This window comes from Macrobrachium rosenbergii, chromosome 15 (assembly GCF_040412425.1).
Source record: "Macrobrachium rosenbergii isolate ZJJX-2024 chromosome 15, ASM4041242v1, whole genome shotgun sequence".
Taxonomy (NCBI): domain Eukaryota; kingdom Metazoa; phylum Arthropoda; class Malacostraca; order Decapoda; family Palaemonidae; genus Macrobrachium; species Macrobrachium rosenbergii.
Window position 1 is genome coordinate 32,206,243 of NC_089755.1, and position 25,266 is coordinate 32,231,508.

Below are 25,266 nucleotides of genomic sequence, written 5' to 3' on the forward strand. Positions count from 1 at the left end.
AATGAAAAAGCAGATACACGAATCCCCCACTATGTGACAGATATTCTGTACTAATTTTACAAATTACCTTTCTTTAAATAGTAGAAAAATAAGAATGTTAATGATGGGGAAAGGCAGATACATTAATACTTGAATATGTGGAATATACTGTGTACAAAATATCGAAACCAAACTGGTTTAAATGCATGTAGAGCAAAAAGAAAAAAAATTATTACAACTGATCCTGCGCCGAATTTTCAAAATCTTTCTAGCAAACAGTAGAAATCTAATTAGATAGAATATGCCCCTGGATCCTTCGTGAATTTAAAGCCCTTTCATAATTTTTCATACAGCCTACATTTACACTTTTCACAATTATTGTAAATGTAAACTACATACTTGACATTAACACTGACTCAGCGGGGTTGTTTTCCTTGTACAATAAAACCATATTCGTGACTGATAGTAGGGAGCCCTGACTGACTAATCCCCTTTATCTTGATCTCAGTAACGTTAACCTACTTCTTAAGGTCGCTTGTAGGCTTTTAAGAAAAATGCCAGACTAACAACATTACGTCTCTTATTAGTTTTATATAACATAAGTAAACCTACCTCAGTTTTGCAACTAATGATGTATAAGTAAACCTACCTAGTTTTGTAGTTAGATATATCGAAGTTCTAAATAAACGATACATTTTTTGAAACGTGAAAGTAGCAACATAGAGAACTTCTCTGAAAGTGCCAGACTATTCTCACCTGAAACGCGTGGTTTTGAGAGGACTCCAATGGCGTCAGATTATGGAGGCTTATCAGTAGTTTTCGACAATAAAATATATATTGGTCCTATAGCACTTGTCCTTCTCTTCAGTGTTTTACATATGAACGCGTTCCATTCTATAGAAATTATATATATATATATATATATATATATATATATATATATATATATATATATATATATATATATATATATATATATATATATATATATATGATATATATATAAATATAGATAAATATATACAGTATTGTCCCTGTTTCCAATGTTTTACATATGAACGTTTTCATTCTACAGAAATTATATATATATATATATATATATATATATATATATATATATATATATATATATATATATATATATATATATATATATATATATATATATATACACATATATATGTATATATATATGTATAACATATATGTGTGTATGTGCCCGAATCAGTCTATATTTGTTTCAAATAATATAAAGAAGTGGCTACATCCCTGTAATGGCCCCCAGTATATCGTGATGTTATCTGTCCTGTAATCCCTGGCACAACAGCTGTTGACAGAGATGTACAATTATTCCAGTACAAGGGATTTATCTGACCCACCAATGACACTCGCGTTTGTTCTGAGAGATCTCTGGTTGCCTTTCATCAAAGTCCTTCTTTATTCTTTATTCCTTTCATTCAAAACATTTCCTATTAAGATGTGAATCGTTACTTCATGAGAAACGTTGAAACTATTCGTCTCTTTGGCTTCAGTTAAACTCCTCTATCTCAAAGTGAACAAATACGAAGATCCTATGAGATATTTACGAGTTTTGATGTTGCGTTACTACGGGTGCATCAAATTGCCGTTTCCATCGTTCAGCTGGTGATATAGCGAAAGTTATAAACGCAAATGGATCTTTTTATATATATATATATATATATATATATATATATATATATATATATATATATGTGTGTGTGTGTGTGTGTATATATATGCATATATACAAATGTAACGTTCTATATATATACAAACATATGTATGTAAATATATACAGAAAGAGAGGCCACGGCCAAAATATACACATCCTCAAGGAACAAGGGAAACGAAGACCTCCATTCTTACAAATTTATCGCCGACGTTTCATGACACATGTCACATTTTCAAAGCCAAAAAACAAAATAATTTGCATTACAGATAGAATCACGGTATTAAAAAAATTTTTAAAAGGGTAAAATATTTAAAATTCACAAAAAATGGCAATGCAGCGTTAAAATTAAATATATAAATGAACATAAAACAAGAGAGAAAAAAAAGGAACATAAAAGATATGTCAAGGGAACCAAGACACAGACTCACCAAGCGAAATGAAAGAATGATACTGAGAGAATACAGAAAATAAGCATAAAGGAAAAAAGCTAGGCAACATGTAACTGAGTTGACGACAACTGAGTATAGCGCGGGAACAGTTCTCTTTATGACGATAGACTCTAGGGTAGTTAGATCGTGATGGTTGGAGACCCGCCCTACTAATGAAAAATCTTCATCTCTGATATTTGTTCTGCTCAGTACAGCATGGTTTCTGGTGTTAGAGGCCTCTGGATTCGATAACTTGCACTCTGTACGGTAGCTTAAGCCTCTATGATAGTCAATTCGTACCCTCAACAGCCTCCTCGTACATCCCACGTATGTTCCGTGATTACATCGCGGACAAGTGTATTTCATATACAATATTGGATGTGAAGAGGGGGCTCAGATGATCCTTGGCTGTAAAAAATGTAGAAACTGATAATGAATTTCCCTTTCTTGATATAATGATATCCAGGGATATCACTGGCTTTATTACAGGTGTTTTCCGGAAGACAACTTTTACTGGACTAGGTATGAATTTTTATAGCTCGTGTTTTTTTTTTTTTTTTTAAATTAAATGCTATTTCTACCCTCTTCCACAAGGCGTTTTCTTGTTTCACGAAGAGATACTTTTTTTTAACTAGTTATTTTAAACAAAATTATTACCCAATTAATCTTTTTTACAAACAACTTAGAGAAATGTGGAGTAAGAGAGTTTCCTTACCAGTGCTGACTGCCCCAAATATGAAATTTTATGCGAGCTTTCCCTTTCTACATGACGACCACTTCCGTAAGAACTGCATTTCCCTAATTCAGAAAAAGTTTCCTGCTTTAAATGTTAAATTAATACCAAAGAATCCTCTAACCATTGATTCATTTTTTTACAGTCTTCACATCCAATACCGTATATAAAATACACTTGACCGCGATGTAATCACGGAACATACGTGGGATGTACGAGGAGGCTGTTGAGGGTACGAATTGACTCTCATAGAGGCTTAAGCTACCGTACAGGGTGCAAGTTATCGAATCCAGAGGCCTCTAACATCAGAAACCATGCTGTACTGTGCAAAACAAACATCAGAGATGAATATTTTTCAATAGTAGAGCAGGTCTCCAACCATCACGATCTAACTATCCTAGAGTCTATCATCATAAAGAGAACTGTTCCCGCGTTAAATACTCAATTGTCGTCAACTCAGTTATATGTTGCTTAGCTTTTCCTTTATGCTTATTTTCTGTATTCTCTCAGTATTATTCTTTCATTTCGCTTGGTGAGTCTGTGTCTTGGTTCCCTTGACTTATATCTTTTGTGATTCTTTCTTTTCTCTTGTTTTATGTTCATTTATATACCTAATTTTAACGCTGCATTGCCATTTTTTGTGAATTTTAAATATTTTAATTTTTAAAAATTTTTTTAATACTGTGATTCTAACTTTGGTGCAAATTATTTTCTTTGTTAGCCTTGAAAATGTGACATGTGTCATGAAACGTCGGCAATAAACTTGTAAGAATGGAGGTCTTCGTTTCCCTTGTTCCTTGAGGATGTGTATGTAAATATATATATATATATATATATATATATATATATATATATATATATATATATATATATATATATATATATATATATATATATATATATATATATATATATATATATATATATATATATACATATATATATTTATTTATTTATATATACATATATATATGTATTTATTTATATATATATGCATATACAGTTTATATGCATATATGCTTGTTTATCCTGATAGGATGGCTCCAGAGATATCACGAGGAAACAGTCACTGCCACATGTAACTTCACCAGCGACAAGTCCAAGGGTCGGATCTTGAAAAGCAAATCAAAGCGGGCTAAATGCAGTTCCATGACAGACGCTGAGGAGGAAAAACTACCTAAGACAAGCTCTTTCTCTATGAAAATCTGTGAATTACCTCCTTCCTGAAGTGAGAGATGCAGGCATGTTAATACTAAAGAAAATAAGTTTAACAGCCAAAGTCCAGTTACCATTTGTTTATTCCGAGATAGATAGAATATAGGGTTTAGGCCAAAGGCCAAGCGATGGGACCTACGAGGTCATTCAGCACTGAAACGTTAATTGACAGCAAAAAGGCTTTGAAAGGTATAACAGGAGGAAAACCTCCCAGTTGCACTATGAATCAATTGTTGGGAGGGAGTTGAAAGGAAGATGGAAGAAAGGGAATATGAATAGAGGTACAGTAAAAGGAATGAAAGGGGTTGCAGCTAGGGGCCGAAGGGTCGCTGCAAAGGACCTAATGTAATTCCTACAGTGCACCGCATGAGATGCACTGAAGGCAGTAGGGGATTGTTTAGTTCGAGGCCAAACAACAGAAATAGAGATGTGGAATGGAAAAAAGTTAAGTATACCTTAGTTTAACCAGACTACTGAGCTGATTAACAGCTCTCCTAGGGTTGGCCCGAAGGATTAGACTTATTTTACGTGGCTAAGAACCAAATGATTACCTAGCAACGGGACCTACAGCTTATTGTGGAATCCGAATCACATTATAGCGAGAAATGAATTTCTATCACCAGAAATAAATTCCTCTAATTCTTCATTGGCCGGTCGGAGAATGGAACGCCGGGCCAGCAAAGTACTAGCTGAGAACGGTACCCGCCCGTCCAGTGAGGAACTCCCCAAGGAATGGAGATGGAATTTTAAATGTCAATACAAACGTCTGCATTTCTTCTTTGCTTAAGTGGCAAGAAACAGAAAAAGAAATATAAAAAAGAAAAATAAGTTTAATGAAGACTTCTTTACAAGAGTTACCACTTTGTGTTAAGAAAATAGTTGCAGTTGCAAAATAAGAAATAAATTGATCCATATCTTTGTATAAACAAATCTTTACGTATATTACACGATATATATATATATATATATATATATATATATATATATATATATATATATATATATATATATATATATATATATATATATATATGTATGTATGTATGTATATGATAATTTCTGGCACTATATCTTTCGAGGTTTCCCCACAATCTTATCTTTTGGTCAAATGTTATATTTTTAGGTGACTTCGTATATTTTAAGTTATTTTATTTCCCAGCAATTTTTGTTTCGTGCAAATTCTATATCTGATGCGAATTTTATCTTTCCCTTTCGAATTTTATATCTTCATGAATATTTCAAATCTGTTCTCGAATTTTATGTTTCTTATTTTTATTTTTGCTGGACTTTTTTTTTAACCCAAATTTGAAATTAGTACGTGAATTGATAATATTTCAGCAAATTTTATACTTAAGCTCAAAAGTTACATTTTACGTAAATTTTGTATTTTTTTCATGAAATTACATTTTTACACAAATTTTGTAATTTTTGCGTGAATTACATTTTTACGCATATTTTGTATTCTTTGCGTGAATCAGTTTTTTACGAAAATTGTGTATTCTTTGCATGAATTACATTTTTTACAAAAATTTTGTAATTTTGCGTGAATTAAATTTTTACGAAAATTTTGTGTTCTTTGCATGAATTACATTTTTACGCAAATTTTGTAGTTTTTGCTTGAATTAAATCTTTACGAAAATATTGTTTTCTTTGCGCGAATTTACATTTTTACAAAAATTTTGTATTCCTTGCGCGAATTTACATTTTCACACAAATTTCGTATCTTTTCATATATTTAACCTTTTATGCAAATTTGCATCCTTTAATATAACCTTGCATTAACATGCTCCCTTCAGAATGACAAGGCGCCCATGTTGAAGACAATGTCGCAGTAGCTGAACTTTTAATTACTCTGCATAATTAATCGCTCTCCCTGACGTGGAAAGTCATTCAAGCTGAGTGGGTGATGACTTTGCTTGTTATTTTACTCATCATAATTATCCTCTATAGAATTCAATAGTGTTATCTGAAAACACAAGCGTCAGCAGGAAAGTACTCTTAAAGGCGCAGCCACACAGTAGGAAAACATGTCATAAACATGTGTTTCCAACTTATTGCACATATGACTAACAGGTTGAATACAGGCCAACGATTTTTTGGAAGTCGTAACCGGCGCTTTATACGACTAACCAGCGAAAGCTTTTAAAGGTTCATTCTTCACTTAGGGACATTGACTTGTTGTCTACTTGTTTGTGATGTGTATGCTATAAGTTGCCAACGTATGCTGATGACATTTTGTTGTAGTGTGGATGCAACGTAAGAGCAACAGAGTTTGCGGAAATACACCCTGATGACCACGTTGTTTGTAGTAATGTAATCTAAGATCAATAATTTACACTGATATAATGAATTCTTCATTGTATAGCGCATAATTATGATGAATAATAATCATGCGCCATACAATGAAGAATTCGTTATATCAGTGTAAATGTTATTGATCTTAACTTACACTCCTACAAACAGCGTGGTTACCAGGGTGTGTTTCTGTGAACTCTGTTGCTCTTACGTTTCATCCACACTACAACAAAAGGTCATCAACATACGTTGGCAACTTATAGCATACATATCACAAACAAGTAGACAACAAATCAACGTCCCTAAGTGGAGAATGAATCTTTAAAAGCTTTCGCTGGTTAGTCGCATGAAGCAGCGGTTACGACTTCCAATAAATCGTTGGCCTGTATTCAACCTGTTAGTCATATGTGCAATAAGTTGGAAACATATGTATGTGACATGTTTTCCTGCTGTGTGGCTGCGCCCTTAAGTGTATTTTCCCGCTAACGCTCGTGTTCCTAGATAAAACTATTGAAAAGGTCAATGTCCTCGGATTAAGCTGTTGTAAAAATGATCATTTTATGATTATCGTTACACTTGATTATTATTGTTGCTGTTGTTACTGTTCAAGATTAAGCCAGCAGTATACCAGCAGGGGCTCTAACCCCTAGAGCATTCCATATAAATATTCATATATATATATATATATATATATATATATATATATATATATATATATATATATATATATATATATATATATATATATATATATATAAATATTATTGTCCTCTGATTATTTTATTTTATAATAATTTCACCATGCCATTCTCAGTAAAGTCAAACGTAAAAACACCGGCCCAGTGTCCATTCAGCAACATACTGCTCTTTCGAACACAACTGTAGCCGTGGTCAAAGAGTCCAGAGTTTCATTATGATTCCTTGGCAACCTATCGTTAAGAAATCGGACACACTGCTGACCCCTATGTTCTTAGGGCACGACAGGGAAGGCACCAGCGTGTCACTGACGCCAGTGTTGTTAGCACCACAGATTTACACAAATCTGTTTCTTGAAAGTCAGGGGAAAAAAATCCAAATTTTACAGCATTCAGTATTTAAAAAAAGTTTTTTTTTTTAACTGATTTGATTTCAAAGAATACAATATCTTACTCGTAAATGATGTCTGTCCTTCATTTGTTCCCTGTTAATTTCGAACTTAGCTGTTCAGCACACTTAAAAGTTATATATATATATATATATATATATATATATATATATATATATATATATATATATATATATATATATATATATATATATATATGTATACACATGTGTGTGTGTGTGTGTGTGTGTGTGTGTGTGTGTGTCGAGAGAGAGAGAGAGAGAGAGAGAGAGAGAGAGAGAGAGAGAGAGAGAGAGAGAGAGAGAGAGGGAGAGAGAGAGAGAGTTTCCCACCACGACCTGAAAATTTTAAAATACCGGAACACAATTCCAATTCCCTTTGAAGAAAACTCCCAAGATCTACAAAAGCACAGTAGGCTTAGCCTGAGATTTATCTTTCAGCCAACGAACTTTCACTCGAAAGTTAGACCAAACGAAGCTTCTCCCGACCAATAACAAGGGCGAAGAGGAAACCGGAAGCCGTGAGAGATGGGAGATGAGAGATCAGAGAGATCTGGGCTTCAGAACTTCGAACAACAGAAGTGATGGAAGCTGAAACGAACGCACCCGCCTCGATGGATTGAAAGGCATCTCCTGAACGTATCCTTCTTAACCTCTTTCTCGCCCTTTCTCGCAGAAACCGAGAAAGCAGAGGAACGTTTTGATGTTGCCTAACTCGACAAAGTAAATATTCCCGGTTCAGGATCCCGTCCTCAACCTATTTCCCACCCTTCCTCGCTATTCCTCGCAGAGAAAGTGAGTTAAAAGGAACGTTTAGATGCTGTCTGGTTCGAGGAAGTAGGATTTCTCGCCATTTCTCGCTCTTCCTCCCATTTCCTCGCAGGAAACTTGAAATAGGAAAAAACTTGTTTCACATTTTTGCTAAGTGATACGGATCAGAGCTTATTTGCTAACCGAAATTGCTCCCTTAGATATACGTTTTAAGTAGAATTCATTCTTAAAAACAATTAATCATTTCGTTCTTATTCTTCTGATTGTCGGAATTTCCTCCGGTTTGCGTTAAAATATATATAATATATGAAATTACACATGAGAGAGCCCGCATCCGGAAACAATCTCGGTCGCTGGCTTCGGCAACCATTGTTATTTACAGTAGTCTTGCGAATTTATTATTTGACAATCCGTTAGTTTGTTACATCATTAATCAACACAACATACACTGGGTGAGGAATCAGAGGTATTAAATCACTTTTTATTCATATCATTTCTTAATTACAAGAAATTAAAAGATACTGTTCGAACAAGTAGTACACAATCTATCATCAGCAATCTCCAGGGTACATCTGAGTGCATTTTCACATTGATTAAAAACATAAGTAAAAAATAAATAAATAGATAACTGTATAACAATAGTTTAGACCAAATGCTCATTTTTTCCACCCTGTCACTCAATCGGGAACGGTACGTAACGTCTCCAAGCTCGGGACTTACTGTCTCGGCCTTCTGTTAACGTTAAAATCGACGTTAACCAGTTTCCTTATTTTTCTCTTTATTAATGACTCAACATTTTAAAAATGAGTTTCGTTTATTTTAAATTTCAATTTTTCATAAGTGCTTTAGCGAGTCATTATATAGACTGTAATTAAAATGACTAATTTCAGTATTTGCAAGGGAAGCTAGTGTTAGTTATTGTTGGAAATTAATCATTATAAACATAATAATTATAGCAATAATGGATTATCAATTATAAAGCACTTTCAAAACAGGGGCTTTCTGCAAAAAGGTTTTTGATTTGTGTACAATGAGCTTTCTATAAACCTCTGGCTTTACTACAAAGTCTGTTCAGAACTTATTGGCACACATGATCGTCCTTGCAAGCACACTAACAGACACGTGTGTGCACACACACACACACACACACATATATATATATATATATATATATATATATATATATATATATATATATATATATATATATATATATATATATATATATGTATTATATATATGTATATATATACATATATATGTATGTATATACAGTATATACTCTATATCTATGTGTGTATATATACATACATACATATATATATATATATATATATATATATATATATATATATATATATATATATATATATATATACATATATATACAACATTACCACAGGGAAACTGAAACACTCATGCTGGGGATTTACAATATATGTGCTTGGGGGACATAGTATACGAACGAACACGCAACCATTGAAAGCTAAATATTCACTTCTGACAGGGGGAAAAGGGTGGAGCCCTATTCTCGTTAGTGTCTGAATCAAGTATTATATTTACAAATCTATTTACGAATGAGGGTGGCCTCCTGCCTTTCTCCCTGTCCATGCTAACTTCCTTTCTTAAAATCTATACATTTTACATATTTCCTTTGAAATTAATGGGTCAGGTTTAAAATGCCTTGACTGACATTCACGTTCTTACAAAAGAATTCTTTCATGAGGCTAGAATTTATGATTTTTTTTTCAATACATTATTAGATTCCTATAAAACAGTGACTCAAGCATTTGTAAAGAACTCTTCTGACAACACTAAATTATTTGTATACCATATCCCATGTAAGTCTTGTGGCAAATTTTATATTGAACGAGCTAGAAAATCATTGGAAAAGAAAATAGAACAGCATGAAAAAACATACTGGATATGCAATGGAATTTTCGTAAATGTTAGTGAAAATACTCATACGATCAACAGAGTATGATCAAAACCAAAAAAATTGATAGTTTATTCTAAAAATGTTTTGAAAAGAAACATCTCCGAATTTAGTTCCATCAAAGAATGCTTTTATAAGAACTTAAATAGTAGTCAAGTCGTGCGCAAACTCAATCCAGTCATTTCGAAAGAAACATGTAACAAGTAAAAAATGCGCCGAAGTCTCTTCGGCGCAGTCGAGTTCTCTGTACAGCGTTTGATGCTGTATAAAACTTTCGGTCACGGCCCGTGAAGCTCACAGCTGGCCGTGGTGGCCTGTGTTGTTACGGTGCCAAACGCACGATCGTGGCTAACTTTAACCTTAAATAAAATAAAAAATACTGAGGCTAGAGGGCTGCAATTTGGTATGTTTGATGATTGAAGGGTGGATGATCAACATATCAATTTTCAGCCCTCTAGCCTCAGTAGTTTTTAAGATCTGAGGGTGGACAGAAAAAATACGGACAGAAAAAGTGCGGACAAAACCGGCACAATAATTTTCTTTTCAGAAAACTAAGAATGTATTGAAAAGAAACATAATTGAGTTTAGTTTCATTAAAGAATGCTTTTGTTGAATATCAGTCAAGTCATGTGCAACCTCAATCCATTAATTTCGAAAGAAACATGTAAACTAGTTAGATTTTAAGAAAGGTTTTGTCATGGATGGCAAATACGGTAGAAGGCCAACTGCATTGATATACAGATTTGTGAATATAGTACTTTACCTCAGACCCTAATGAGTGCAGGGCTCCAGCCCCCTCCCCCACCTTTCAGGCGTTAATACTTGGTTTCCAACGGTATGTAGGTTCTTTTGTATTGTTTCTCTGGCATATAAATCGTAAATCTCTACCACTTTGTATTAGATCAGTCCGTTGAAAATGTCTTAGATTTTAAGACGAAACCATTTAGGATTTGCATCCAGTGTTAGTGTAATCATATATATATATACAGTATATACTGATGATCTGTATATATAAAACTTATATATTTTATGTTGTATATATATATATATACTGATGATCTGTCTAAAACTTCAATATTTTATGTTGTCGTATAGCTATATATATATATATATATATATATATATATATATATATATATATATATGTGTGTGTGTGTGTGTGTGTGTGTGTGTGTGTGTGTGTGTGTATATACAGTATATATATATATATGTGTGTGTACACGCTCACGCTTCTTACTAATTAATACCCTTCCTTTAAATCTTTACCTCCAACAACGATTCATTCCTTCAAAACTGCACGACCTTCTGAAATACTGCTCCCTTCTCCTATTCTTTCGACATAACCAGGCCATATCCATGCACAATGATACATCTTTTCATCTCAGCCAACAGTAACACAAACAAAATGGTCTTACCTTTGTAATATACGTTCTTCCAAAAATCAATTCTCAGGTCATATATAAAGCTTCGACCTTTTCTCTGCCAAAAGAGACATTGGAGGGTCCTCAGAAATTCATGGATGAGCTGACCTAAAGATAATACGTACTATATTTAAACTGCAGAATTACTTCTTCTTCTTCTTCTTCTTTTCTTTCACCTTTGCATCCTTCTTTACATTGCCTTACCTTTTCTGACGTACATTGCTGTTGACGTTAATTTATTTCGGATTTTTATTTTCTTATTCTTTTTTTTTCATTTCTTTGTCTATTAGGTTTCTTTTCTTTGGATGCTTGCTTTACTTAGTGCTGCTTGGGCTTGTTCTTTAAAATGCCTTGCTCATTACGAATAATAATAATAATAATAATAATAATAATAATAATAATAATAATAATAATAATAATAATAATAATAATAATAATAATAATGCTAGAAAATTCACAATGAATTGATTAAAGCGTTCGATCATAAAAATCCTAGATATGTAAATAAATTCCATTATTTGTAAAAGATAAAAACAAAGACTTCCGAACACCTGAACGGCGTTCCTCCTTAGTATTTACGTTAAAAGTTTTTTAGTGTAAACACACCTGTCAGGTGTTCGAAAGTCTTTCTTCTTATCTTTTACAAATAATACGATTTATTTATAAAATTGTTGATTGTTATTAAAAAAAATAATAATAATAATAATAATAATAATAATAATAATAATAATAATAATAATAATAATAATAATAATGTACGTGCAAATTTCAAACACATGCATCCGACTGAGCATTCACCAATTTACATAACATGCAAACGTCTATGTATGTAAGATATAACGTAGACACACGTCCACACAGATATATATATATATATATATATATATATATATATATATATATATATATATATATATATATATATATATATATATAAAAAACTGAATCACGAAAATATGGAACGTGATGAATATATAAGTAAAGACAAAATCCACGAAGGAAAGAGAAACAATAGAGTGCTGAGAGGTCTTTCGACTGTCGTCCTTTACTTAGCAGACTACTAAGTAAAGGACGACAGTCGAAAGGCCTCACAGCACTCCATTGTTTCTCTCTCTTTCGTGGATTTTGTCTTTATATGTGTGTGTGTGTGCGTGTGTGTGTGTGTGTGTGTGTGTGTGCGTGTGTGTGTGTGCATGTGTGTGTTTGTATATCTACAAAAGGAAAACTAAACCCTTTTCTTACCTGGCTCCTTTTTACCCTTCCTAAACCTCTTCCTAACGAAGGACAGGGTGTTGAGTGGAAACTTCAGAATTGACGCCACTGTGACTGTCTTTTGTTTCGACCGCCTTCCCTTCGATGAACCGACAGACCCCGGGGTCTCCTCCGCAATTCTGCCGCTTCCGTGAGAGTCGGAGATGACCTCCAGGTTGCCGCTCATTCGCTTCTTTCGGTGTTCAGATGAAAATGAGGAAGTTTTTATTTGTGGCTTGAACGGTTTCTTGTTTTGAACGTTTATCGGACTTGTTGGTGTACTCTCGTTTGCGCTCGAATTGTTTGTACAGCATCCGATAAGTTGTGAAGTGTCTAAGGTATTCTGTTTCGTGAGTGAAATATGCTGTCTTAACAGAATACGATATTTTGTACCTTATTCGTTCTAGCTTTTTTTTTCTATTCCTTCCAGGTTATTGTCATTACCGGAGACTGGGTAATTTCACTTGCCTTGCGTATATGCCATTAGACAAAACTCAATTCAATGCTGATCTCTTTGAGCCTTCCCAACAGCCAACTCTATGAAATGAGAAACATTACTGTAAATCCTCTTCATCCGTCAAAAAATACTTCTATATCCTACCGTGCAGTCCAGAATCTAGCGTAGCGTTACGTTACAGCCTTGCATTACAATATCACAGCAAATTATAGTGTTTTAAGGCCCTTAGTCTCTACTACAAATATCTTTGGCACATCTGAACGGAGACTTCATCTTTAACAAATGGAAGGCGCTCTTGCTTTCCTCCTCTTCCCCCAGAATCAGTTACCGAGGCATTTTTCCCCCCGGGCTTGTTTCCTCCCTCGAACAATGGAAGAAGTTTGATATGTGTGTGAAAATGGTAAAAAATGCGTATTCTTAATCGGCTAATACTGCAACGACTTCGGACCAATCACGAACAACAGCACCGACAGTTTACGTATTATCACGACGTGGATTTCAGGCAAACGACGGATGTCGTCTGTCTTCTGTATCCAGTTCTTCCTTGCGCTTTCTTCTTCTTCTTCTTCTCTTTTGCCACATAAGTTGCTTGGAAAAGTGCAGGTTAATGGCGAAGGTTGCTGGGCCACATCGATGGAGAGGTCTTGGCACGGCAGAGTGACCTTCCAATATCTGCAAAGCATCAGACAATTAGTTTATTAGATCATTGATTGATGACACGCGCTAATCGCCTTTCATACACGGGATCGGGTTAGGACATTTCGTGCTCCAGTGAAGAAACTATAGACAACCAATGCTATTTAGTTATTCTTATAAGTATTAAATGGCGCTAATCAAATCGCAGATGTGGCACATGTGTATATTCTATACTATCTTGCAAGCATGTTCATGGTTGCACAAATAAAGACCGGGAAATTGAATTTATTTACAAGTACTTTACTGTAGATCGCTATCATGCGCTCATTATAAAACGAAAAGGTTACGGAGAGTTAAAAATAAATTTCTCGCTTTACTCGTTCACAAAACTCTCAACTTCAGGACACAGGCGTCTCCCACGTCAAGACCCTTCGTTCCCCAGTGACATTGAGAAATCAAGACGAGAATCGAAACATTCATATTTTTAGATGACACAATCCTCCTGTTCTGAGACAAGATGTAAACATTTGTTTCTAAAAATGTTGAACTCTACTGAAGAATAAAAATAAATACACATTATAACGAAACTTTTTTTTAATGATGAAAAAATTAACTACGGAACAAAATTCTAACACAAATCCTGCTAAAAGAGGGAAAACAACTTCTTGTTCTAGCAAGGCTTATCTCAGAAAATACGATGCCTGTTTGCTGCTGAATAAAACATCACTTCGGTCGGAACAAATTTTCCTTGTCACGTTTTTCGCTGTTCATATTTGCAAAACAGAAGCATGCAGTATATGTAATGTAAGTCATAAGGACTGACGGGTTTATGCGTATGTATGCGGCCACTTTGAGAGTTCATTTCGAGCAGCGCTGAGGTACAGTTCCTTCAGAAAATTGCATCTTACAGCTACTCTCTAACAACAGGCCTACGATTTCTACTGGATGGCAAGTATTTTCAATATTGTATGGATTTATGTTGCAGTCATCAAAACAAGGCATACACGTACAGAAACAACAAGACCAAATATTAGAAAGGATACCTGTCCAAGGTATTTGAAAAGTTGAACCTGGTAAACTTAATTGTTGGAAATTTCTTTTCTAATATTCAACACGTATATGTTACCTCAAATGGGCAGACGACTTTTCCTCATCCCTACCGCTATCCCTAAGCTAAGGGGTCGGTTGCTTTGATGGTTCTTCTACAGCTATTTCTGTCTAAAACATTTTTCTTTGCTAAGTCTTTCTCCTCCAAATCCTCCCTTACTTTATCACGCCATCCAATTCTTTGCCTCCCTCTTGACCTTCTATCTTTGGCAGGTTCCACCCAAGACCTCCTCGCTCCCTCTTCACTCACTCTCACCACATGCCCATACCATCTCAACCTGGACTTTCTTATCATATAAATAATCTTTACCTCTCTAATCATTTCTCCTTTATTTCGTCATTTTCTAGCCTTTCACACTTAAAGTAGATCTAAAGTACAAGAAATTTTCTACGTATTTTAAACCTAGGCCTTTCCTATCTTGTATAGTCAGTTCCCTCTCGGCTTTCTGGACACCATTTCCTCACTTTTAGCAACAATTACTCTCACACCACCCCATTTAAGAGATTCCTGCCACTCTCTTGCTCTTTTTGCAATTCTTTAGTCTCTGCCTTAATCACTAGATCATCTCCATAACTGTTCCCACCACCGACCTGTTTCAACCACTTGGCCATCAGTAGAAAACTGGTTGGCCACAAGTAGCTGACCACTAGGTGATCGCCTACCACTCGACTGTAGTACTGGTACCAGGCCAGTTTCCCACTGATGGCAGACCACTTACCGACCAGCAGCAACTTCCTTACAACCAAGTCGATCGCAAAGTGGGATTTGATGCAGCATCGAATTCCTTCCTCCTTGCAAGCAGATCGATCTGGAGGAGGTTCGCGACCTTCAATAACCCGTCCTATGATCAACGGAAACTCAAAAGAACATTTTGCGACCGGTGGTCACGATTGGTCGGGAGCTGGTCATGAGCCATTGTGACTGGGGCTTCAACAATTCCAGTACCGTTTGCCTCCTCGCTATATTAAATACCTTCAACATTTCTATTTGCAACTCTGAAGGCAATGTTGTATGTAAACCGCCGAAAGTCTGTGACCTCGTCCTTGTGCTCTCAAAGATCAAAGCTCGTCGACCTAATGATTAAGAAATTACTGATATAAAATTACATTACAATTATTTAAATGAATATGGAAAAATTTTTATTCACAGAGTCCACGACCTTTATTTTCAATCACTAGTATAATTTATCGCTATGAAAATGATACCACATGCAAATGATGCATTTAAACCTCTGAGATGCCTATAAATCACTCAAACAACAAAATGAAAAATATAATATTCACCTTGGAATTATAAAGGTCTAATTTGATAATGATATATATATATATATATATATATATATATATATATATATATATATATATATATATATATATATATATATATATATATATATATATATACAATCATAATAGGATATACTACTCAACCATATATCGACAGGGTAACGAGGAAAGCACAGTGCATTTTCATGATTTATTGTGCCGACGTTTATAACACATCTCGGTATGCATTTTCAAGGTTGTAAAAATGTAAACACCATATTACTCGCAATGAATCTTAGAATATTTCGACAAAAAATATAGATTTATTACATTGACATCCCCAGTAAAATTAATATAGCAGAATAGCGAAATTGCAAACAACCACAGCAGAATATTCTGAGAGTTATCGTGAGTAATATGGTGTTCACAGTTTTACAGCCTTGAAAATGCAACAGAGATGTGTTGTGAAACGTCGACACAATAAACCATGAAAATGCACTATATATTCCTCGTTACCCTGTCGATATATATATATATATATATATATATATATATATATATATATATATACTATATATATATATATATATATATATAGTTGTAATAAGTACAATGATCTCGTGATCTCTCGATTTTTACACTGTCTGGATGCTTTGTTACTAGAATGCCTTCCTCAACTGAAGAAAAAAATGAAGACATTTCTTGATGCCAGGGCGTTGTAGTTAATACATGACTGGTAAAAAGTGACCACTAGATTCATATATATATAAATATATATATATATATAAATTATAATATATATATATATATATATATATATATATATATATATATATAATGTCTGGATGCTCTTGTTACTACAAAGCCCAAGACCCAACTGAAGAAAAAATGAAGACATTTCTTGATGCCAGGGAATTGTAGTTAATACATGACTGGTAAAAGTGACCACTAGATTCATATATATATATATATATATATATATATATATATATATATATATATATATATATATATATATATATATATATATATACATACATACATATATATAGAGCCTCGATGGCTCAGTGTTACAGCAGCAGCTTCACTTCATGAATATATACATTCAAAACCCGCGTATGTGATCAGAGAGGCAGACACTTTGCTATCCGTGTAGACATCCGGGATTATATATGTAATCAACGGATAGGTTGTTGAAAAGCAAATGGATGTTACAGACTAAAAGACACACAAAACAAAGCCACTACAACACCTTCTAAAAACATAACAAACATCTCACACGTCTCGAACTTAAATTACCCGCGCAATAACTATCGCTGCTGGGAAGAAATTGGGTCGGGTATGATACATGAAAGATACGTACCGGGGTCTAAGCGATGTCAGGCAGGGCAGCCGATCGAGACCGCAGGTCCACCCTCCAAATCAAAAGTCCTTCAAAAGAAGGCATCGTCTTACCCCATACAAAAATGGGAATAAAAGCACGTTAAAAAGAAGAAGAAGAAGAAGAAGACATCATACATTATATAGGACAAAGTAGACAAGAAACTATACGTCATTGCTATAGAATGTCTTCCTCTTGGACAGAGCAGAGAGAGAGAGAGAGAGAGATATATTTGTTAACTAAATGAATACAAAAGAAAATTAAAGAAAGATCAATAATTTCCAGGAGAATAATCTAATTAAAAAAGAATTTCCAAGTTCGACTTCGAGTTCCAAATGCAACATTCATTCATGTAACTTGTACACGACAATTATGATAAGCGACTAAGCACCATGCAGTCATCTATATATATATATATATATATATATATATATATATATATACCCTTATATATATTATATATATATGCGGTGTGTGTTATTCACACATGAATATATACATAAATATACGTATGTATATATACCCTGACTGGTTTACGTGCGCGCATGCACGTGTTATAAGTTGTAAGTGTACAAGTTACACTCATGAGAGTCGTACGTATCGGGAACTCGAGAGTCGAACGTGACTTCTTTCATTAAATTAGATTATTTCTCCATTAAATTACTGATCTCCCATTAACCATCTCTTGTATCCCTTTAGTCAGAGAATCGGTCATTTCTTATCAGGAAAAGAGGACATCTTTCGGACACGAAAGTGTAGTTTCCTTATCCGCTTATCCTACAGAGCAGAGTCAGGCATGGAATATATTTGTTATTACATTAAACTTCTTTTATTTCGTTCAATACAGTTCCAGGAGAATCATCATGATGTACAAAAGCAATTTCGAAGATGTTCAAATCCAAACAACATTCATTCATGCACACAGACACAATGAAAGCGACTAAGGCCATAGTTCTACGACGCTCCGTCTAGCTACTAGCATAGAAGGACCCTTGTTGTTTTAGCCCGAGGAGCAATTATTCATGTGAGGATCAGATTCGGACCATAATCCCTGACCGCATTGCGTACAAGATCCCTACGTACGTCCTTCGAAGGTTCGACTGAGGGTCATAATAGAATATCCGGAGAGGAAGGGATTTTCAGTCAAAGGTTTTCGGTACCATAACTAGAGGTTATTTTACGGAATCGGTCATTTCTTATCAGGAAAAGTTGCTTGTGAAGGACATAATCTCTTAATGAGTTTTACAAAGGGCTTTTTATTAGGTCATTGTTGCTGAACTTTGTTATATAGAGGAATTTTGTTATGGAATGGCTGAAAAAACGGGGTTCAAATACCCAGATCTTTCAAATGAAAGACCAGAGCGCTGCCAACCTGGCCACACAAGTCATAAAAGAAGTTGGAACCTGAGTACAAGTGTACTTCTTTTATGACTTGTGTGGCCTGGTTGGCAGCTCTCTGGTCTTTCATTTGAAAGACCTGGGTTCGATTCTGATGTGAGTCAGAAACACACACACACATACATACATATATATAGATAGATATATATATATATATATATATATATATATATATATATATATATATATATATATATATATATATATATATATATATATATATATATATATATATATATATATATATATATATATATAGAGAGATGAGAGATAGAGAGAGAGAGAGAGAGAGAGAGAGAGAGAGAGAGAGAGGATCTACTAGTCACGTTTTTACTATATATGTATATCACTCCATATCTTCACATCATGACACATTTGTCACTACGAAGTGGTCAGATGGATACTGTTACCTCGTTCTGATGTTCCGGATGCGGGTTCGAATCTCACTTGGGTAACAGAATTTCTTCTTTTGGCTCTTAGGCTTTGTAGTAACAAGCGAATCCGAATTTTTAATAAATCATGAAGTTAAGAGGTCATTGTTGTTGTTACAATTACATATATATATATATATATATATATATATATATATATATATATATATATATATATATATATATATATATACATATATATCTATATATGAGTGTGTATATTGTATATATACATATATATGGATATATATAATTATGTATGCATATATGTATATACACTATATGCATATTTAATATGTTAAGCCACAAATCTCCTTTAAAGTCAAATTCACTTTATCTTAGGAATAACTTACACCCAGAGGTAGACAGCTGAAATATCCACTACTTTCTTTGGATGGAATCTATTCCCATGGTAAAACGAATTCGACACTATGAGGTATTTGTGGCTTAACATTTGAGAGTATAAAATGTCACGTGTGTGTGAAACAGTGACAAGATTATCATATATCTATTATATGTATATACTTGCATACCTAAGTATATACCTAGTAGTATATATATATATATATATATATATATATATATATATATATATATGTATATATATATATATATATATATTTATATATATATGTATACATACATACATATCTATATATATATATATATATATATATATATATATATATATATATATATATATATATATATAGATATAGAGAGACAGACACGTCACTAGAATCCGTTAGAGACAAAAAATTCGCAAGTTCTCATTCATCTTTTAATGAAAATGTAACAGTAAAGCAAGGAATTCACCCCGATTAATGCAAAGAAGCTCAGAAAACACTGGAAAAAAAAAACTAACCCAGAGAATCAATAGTCTGCAACGGGAAGCCACAATTTTTTATAAAGAATTTGCGTGACTGTTGCCTAAACCGAATCACGCAAAAGAATACGAAGCCGGAGCTGTTTGCAAACGTCCAGAAAGAAGCATTTGTAAACAGGGATTCAAGCGTTCATGGAAAAACTCTTTATATGATTGACGGTATTTCATTAAACTTCCTTTAATGGTTTACGGAATTTAGGGGGTCAAGCCAAGTACTGGGGCGCTTTCGACCATTCAGTGTTTAAAACGATGAAAAGAGGAAGTTGGAGTGGTCGGACAGCAAGGTTAACGGATCCGGAAAATAAACCAAATGAAGTGCAAGGATCTGAAGGTGGAAACCCCCACAGTTGCACTGTACGATAGAGAGGTTGGACAGCAAGATTGAAGAATGAAAGCGGGAATGGAGGTAAAGTAAAAGGCTAAAAAGTGGGTGCAGCTAGAGATCGAAGGAACGCTGCAAGCAACCTTCAGTAATGCCTACAGGGCGCCACGTCAGGTGCACCGAATACATTATCCCCCTACGGAATTCAAAGGCGTTAAGGACGGTTATTATTAACCCATAAACTGCAAGTTATGCTTCAAGATGAGGAGATTCCACTCCTGCATGAAAATTCTTTAGTGAAGAAAAATTAATTTTAGATCGCAACAATTTCAGGCTTCTTATAGAGCTTCAGCCAGTCCTGTTGTCTGTCTTCGCAAGGCAAAAACAAGTAAAAATGAGCCGGAGTTTCTTCGGCGCAACCGAGTTTTCTGTACGACCGTTACAGCGTATAATCAACGCCACAGGAAATAGATCTATCTTTCGGTGGTCTTGGTATAATGCTGTATGAGTCGCGACCCATGAAACCTTAACAACGGGTCGGTGGTGGCTTATCCTATATCGTTGCCAGACGCATTAGTGTGGCTAACTTTAACCTTAAATAAAATAAAAACTATCGAGGTTAGAGGGTTGTAATTAGGTATGTTTGATGATTGGAGGGTAGATGATCAACATACCAATTTGCAGTCCTCTAGCCTCAGTAGTTTTTAAGATCTGAGGGTGAACAGAAAATTGCGGACAGAATAAAGTGCGGACGGACAGACAAAGCCTACAAAATAGTTCTACAGAAAACTAGAAACTTATCGTTTTAAAGGCAAAAATATTAATAAGTAGGGGAGGTTCAGTGTGTTCATGCAAACATTTTATATAAAATGAAGAACTGCCATCGTCAATATTACCATTTTCATTCTGGTTTTCGAAACTCTCAGAGAAGAAACTATAATTTCTCATAAACCTTGAACAGTCACTTAAAAAAATCGTGAATCCCAACGTTTCGTATACTTAGACTTTGAAAAAAAAGACAAATTATAATGGTCTGGACGTTGATGATGATGATGAAGCATCGTTGTTTACAACATTACCCAAAATTCCGTTCGATAAAAGAACGATCTGAACCCCTCTTAAAGGATATCTGGGATATTAATTCTTGTCTAGAAAGGATTAACGGAAGGGTTAGCTGTATGAAATCCCTGATAAGATTTTTTTAAAGCAGAGATCGAAGAGACAGCCATATCAAGGTTTTCGCATATGCACACACGCGCACGCATGCTCACACACATATACACACACACACAAAACTATATATATATATATATATATATATATATATATATATATATATATATATATATATATATATATATATATATATATATATATATATATATATATATATATATATATAGTGTGTATATGTATGGATGAGTTAATGTACTTCAGCGCGCGTCTGCACACATACCTGTCAGTAAAATACAATATTAATATGGTTATCCCTTATGTCTCTACATTAAAAAAAAATACAAGAAAAAGAATCCCTCTCCTCACAGCAAAATAGTAGATACCATCAAAGTCCAAAATAGCATTACCATAGCCTATCTTTTTTTTTAGCTGACTGTAAATATCCGCGTCCGACATCACGAAAGCTAATCGTGATTGGCGAAATGGAAACTAGTCGGTGAAAGATTTATGTAATTGTATTTTCCACTTTTTTCTTCACTGATTTTGCAACCGGGAATTTTGTTGCCTCGTCAGTTTACAAAATTATACAAGACGGGGATGCTATGTTGGCCTATCTTTATATTTATGAAGATTACACAGTATTTGCAATGTAAAAGGAGCTGTCGTATTTACATCGGTCAATCAGAAGCATGTTAGAAACTGTGACACATCGGCTGTGGACATTTACCCTAAGCTACAAAGAAAACAGACTATATCTATATCACTAAACCTCAGGGTTTTCAGGTCAAAATAAGCTTGGATGGCGATGCACAGACAGCACAGACATACGTACAAGACACATAGCACATTAACCAACGACATTAAGAGTAACTTCGGACTCACAACGCCCACGGGAAACAGAGTGTTCGATAATGTTCTACTATTCACTCTGATGAGCGCCAGCGCACGTTCAAAGCAAAGGAAATTCCAGACAAAATTCCAGCCTTGACAAAACAGTTTTCTTTAATTGGCGTGTCACCGAATGAACTGAGAAAGGCGCATCGTTAGTTTTAGAGTTATTATGATTTTTGAAGCACGCCTTTTCATTCGTGGTTTTGTACTCTTTGTAATTTCATTTTTGTCTGCTTTTTTTCTTACAATATTTCTTTCCCCAGTTAAGTTACAGGATAGGTGGCGCATTCAGGGTGTTCACTGTTTTCTAAGTTAAAATTCCCATTCCTGCGACCACCTTATTTGATTAGTGAATATTAACAAGGACGAATGCATTTACTGGTATTCGTGTACAATACATGCATTAGCTGACATGGATTCGTGGGCGTGTTTTTTTGCATGTGAAAAGAATACGCTAAATTTTACCGACCGAGGTTCAAGGAAGATCTGAATTGTCTTCAGTGCATTTATTGTGTCATTGCAATCATTACACAGCATTTGTGAGTGCATGGCGAAGCGGCATCCGAGCCATGAGAGCTCATCCGGAATCCCGAGAACGATAACGTCCTGCGTCGAGGCCAGCGCCCTCCCCGCCCAACAACTTCTTACGTAAGTCTCGATTTCTGTCATCGAGAAGCGATGGATGACATAACGGGAATGAAGTGCGCCTTGGAGACGCTCAAGGACGGTCATACCCATTCAGGTGACTCAATTAGGGATGGAAAAATCGGGCCAGTGAGGTAAACATTGCACATCGCCACCTTAAATAACAGCAAGGGCGCCACCGCGAGACCGACGGCTGGCCTCGAAACTAACGCCGCTGTGATTTTTGCCCGTCAAATGAACCCTGCAGGATTTAACTCACCACCTTTGGCGGCGCCTTCGACGTCGTGAGGTGAGCCGCCGCGCAGGAGCGTCGATAGGATCACAGACGATGAGATAAAGTGTGTAGTCGCAGTTAGCTGTTGAGTGTACACTGAGAGCGAAGAAGCAGCCAGCTGAGTTTTCGTGACAATCAATATCATCCGAGTTGGACTCAGTCGGGAAAGCAGCACCACCACCGGCACCAGCAGACAGGGTGGTGGCAAGCTCTCAAGGTCGTCCGTTGGTCCACAAGTGGCACTCGATAGGCGGACCAGGACCAGGAGGAGGAGGAGGAGGAGGAGGAAGACGAGGAGGAGGTTGGTGGTGGAGGTGGTTGAGTGGGAAGAGGAGCGACTTAAGGTAAAGGGGATAGATTGGTATTAGCTATGGAGGAACTTTCCAGGATCCGACGAGCCACAGGGCCTTCGCCACATCATAGGGAATTTTAACGAGGAGGACATCGATCACAGTTCCCGGGCTTGACGACAAGATCTCGAGAAAGTGGCAAGATTTGCACACACACACACAAGGCTTGCGATGTCGCCTTTTTGTAATGACCTTGTTAAGGCGCTGAAACCTCATTTAAGAGGATTTTCATCTGTCCAGCCCAGATTAATCTGTTCATTTGCCTATGAAACGGATTAATCTGTTTAAAGGTTCATCTCGACGGGAAATTGTTTTCTAGACGAAACCATTAACTTAGATCGCAAGCTTCGGATATAGATTTACTTCTGAATACTTAAATTGTCGCGAGTGAGAGTTTTACGATGGATTTACAAAGCTCCAAGACGAGAATTCTCACTCTAATATCAGGAATTCTGCAGATCACTTCTTCCTGTATTCTTTGAACAACCAGTACTAAAGATGCAGATCTTATAATCCTCTTTAGATGGGAATTCCTCCGAAAAACACACGCAAACGCACCTAGACTACACACACACACACTCAGACATGTATATATATATATATATATATATATATATATATATATATATATATATATATATATATATATATATATATATATATATATATATATATATATATATATATATATATATATATATATATATATATATATATATAGGTAGACAGATAGATAGATAGATATGGGCTTTGCTGGCACGCGCATGGGTATTTGCCCTTTCCTTTTACCTCTCTCTCTCTCTCTCTCTCTCTCTCTCTCTCTCTCTCTCTCTCTCTCTCTCTCTTTCAATGGCGGCTCTCGAACCATTTTGAGAGAGAGGGCGAGAGTAGTGAAAATACATACCAGCTTTTCTCATAAAATAAGAAGCATTCGTGCACCGATTTTACCGTCAGCGTTGTATTTTCTATCGATTTCAACCTGATCGTAACAGATTCCTGATGTTTGTTACTTCTAGGGATCTCTCTCTCTCTCTCTCTCTCTCTCTCTCTCTCTCTCTCTCTCTCTCTCTCCGTTTGCAGTCCTTGTTGACTCGATTGATCCGTTGATCGGTCTTCCTATCTATCATCAATCTATCTATCTGAAATCCTCCGAATGAACGAAACCAATTCCACCCAACCATTTTTGTTGTTCATCTCGGCTTGCTTGAAATCGGTGGCGT

General features: G+C 35.1%; 1 protein-coding gene across 2 annotated transcripts in view; it reads right to left on the minus strand.

Annotated features, from left to right (window-relative positions):
* Positions 1–23,896, minus strand: part of LOC136846509 (uncharacterized) — a 194,452-nt gene extending 170,556 nt beyond the window's left edge. The window contains exons 1-2 of one of the 2 annotated variants that reach the window (XM_067117352.1): positions 23,682–23,896; positions 12,818–13,955 (exon numbers count right to left, since the gene is read on the minus strand). In XM_067117352.1, the coding sequence (XP_066973453.1) occupies positions 12,818–13,013 (196 nt within the window). In that variant the 5' untranslated portion in view covers positions 13,014–13,955; positions 23,682–23,896. The remainder of the gene's footprint in view (positions 1–12,817; positions 13,956–23,681) is intronic. The other variant, XM_067117351.1, reaches the window with a different exon arrangement.
* Positions 23,897–25,266: the final 1,370 nt, after the last annotated feature.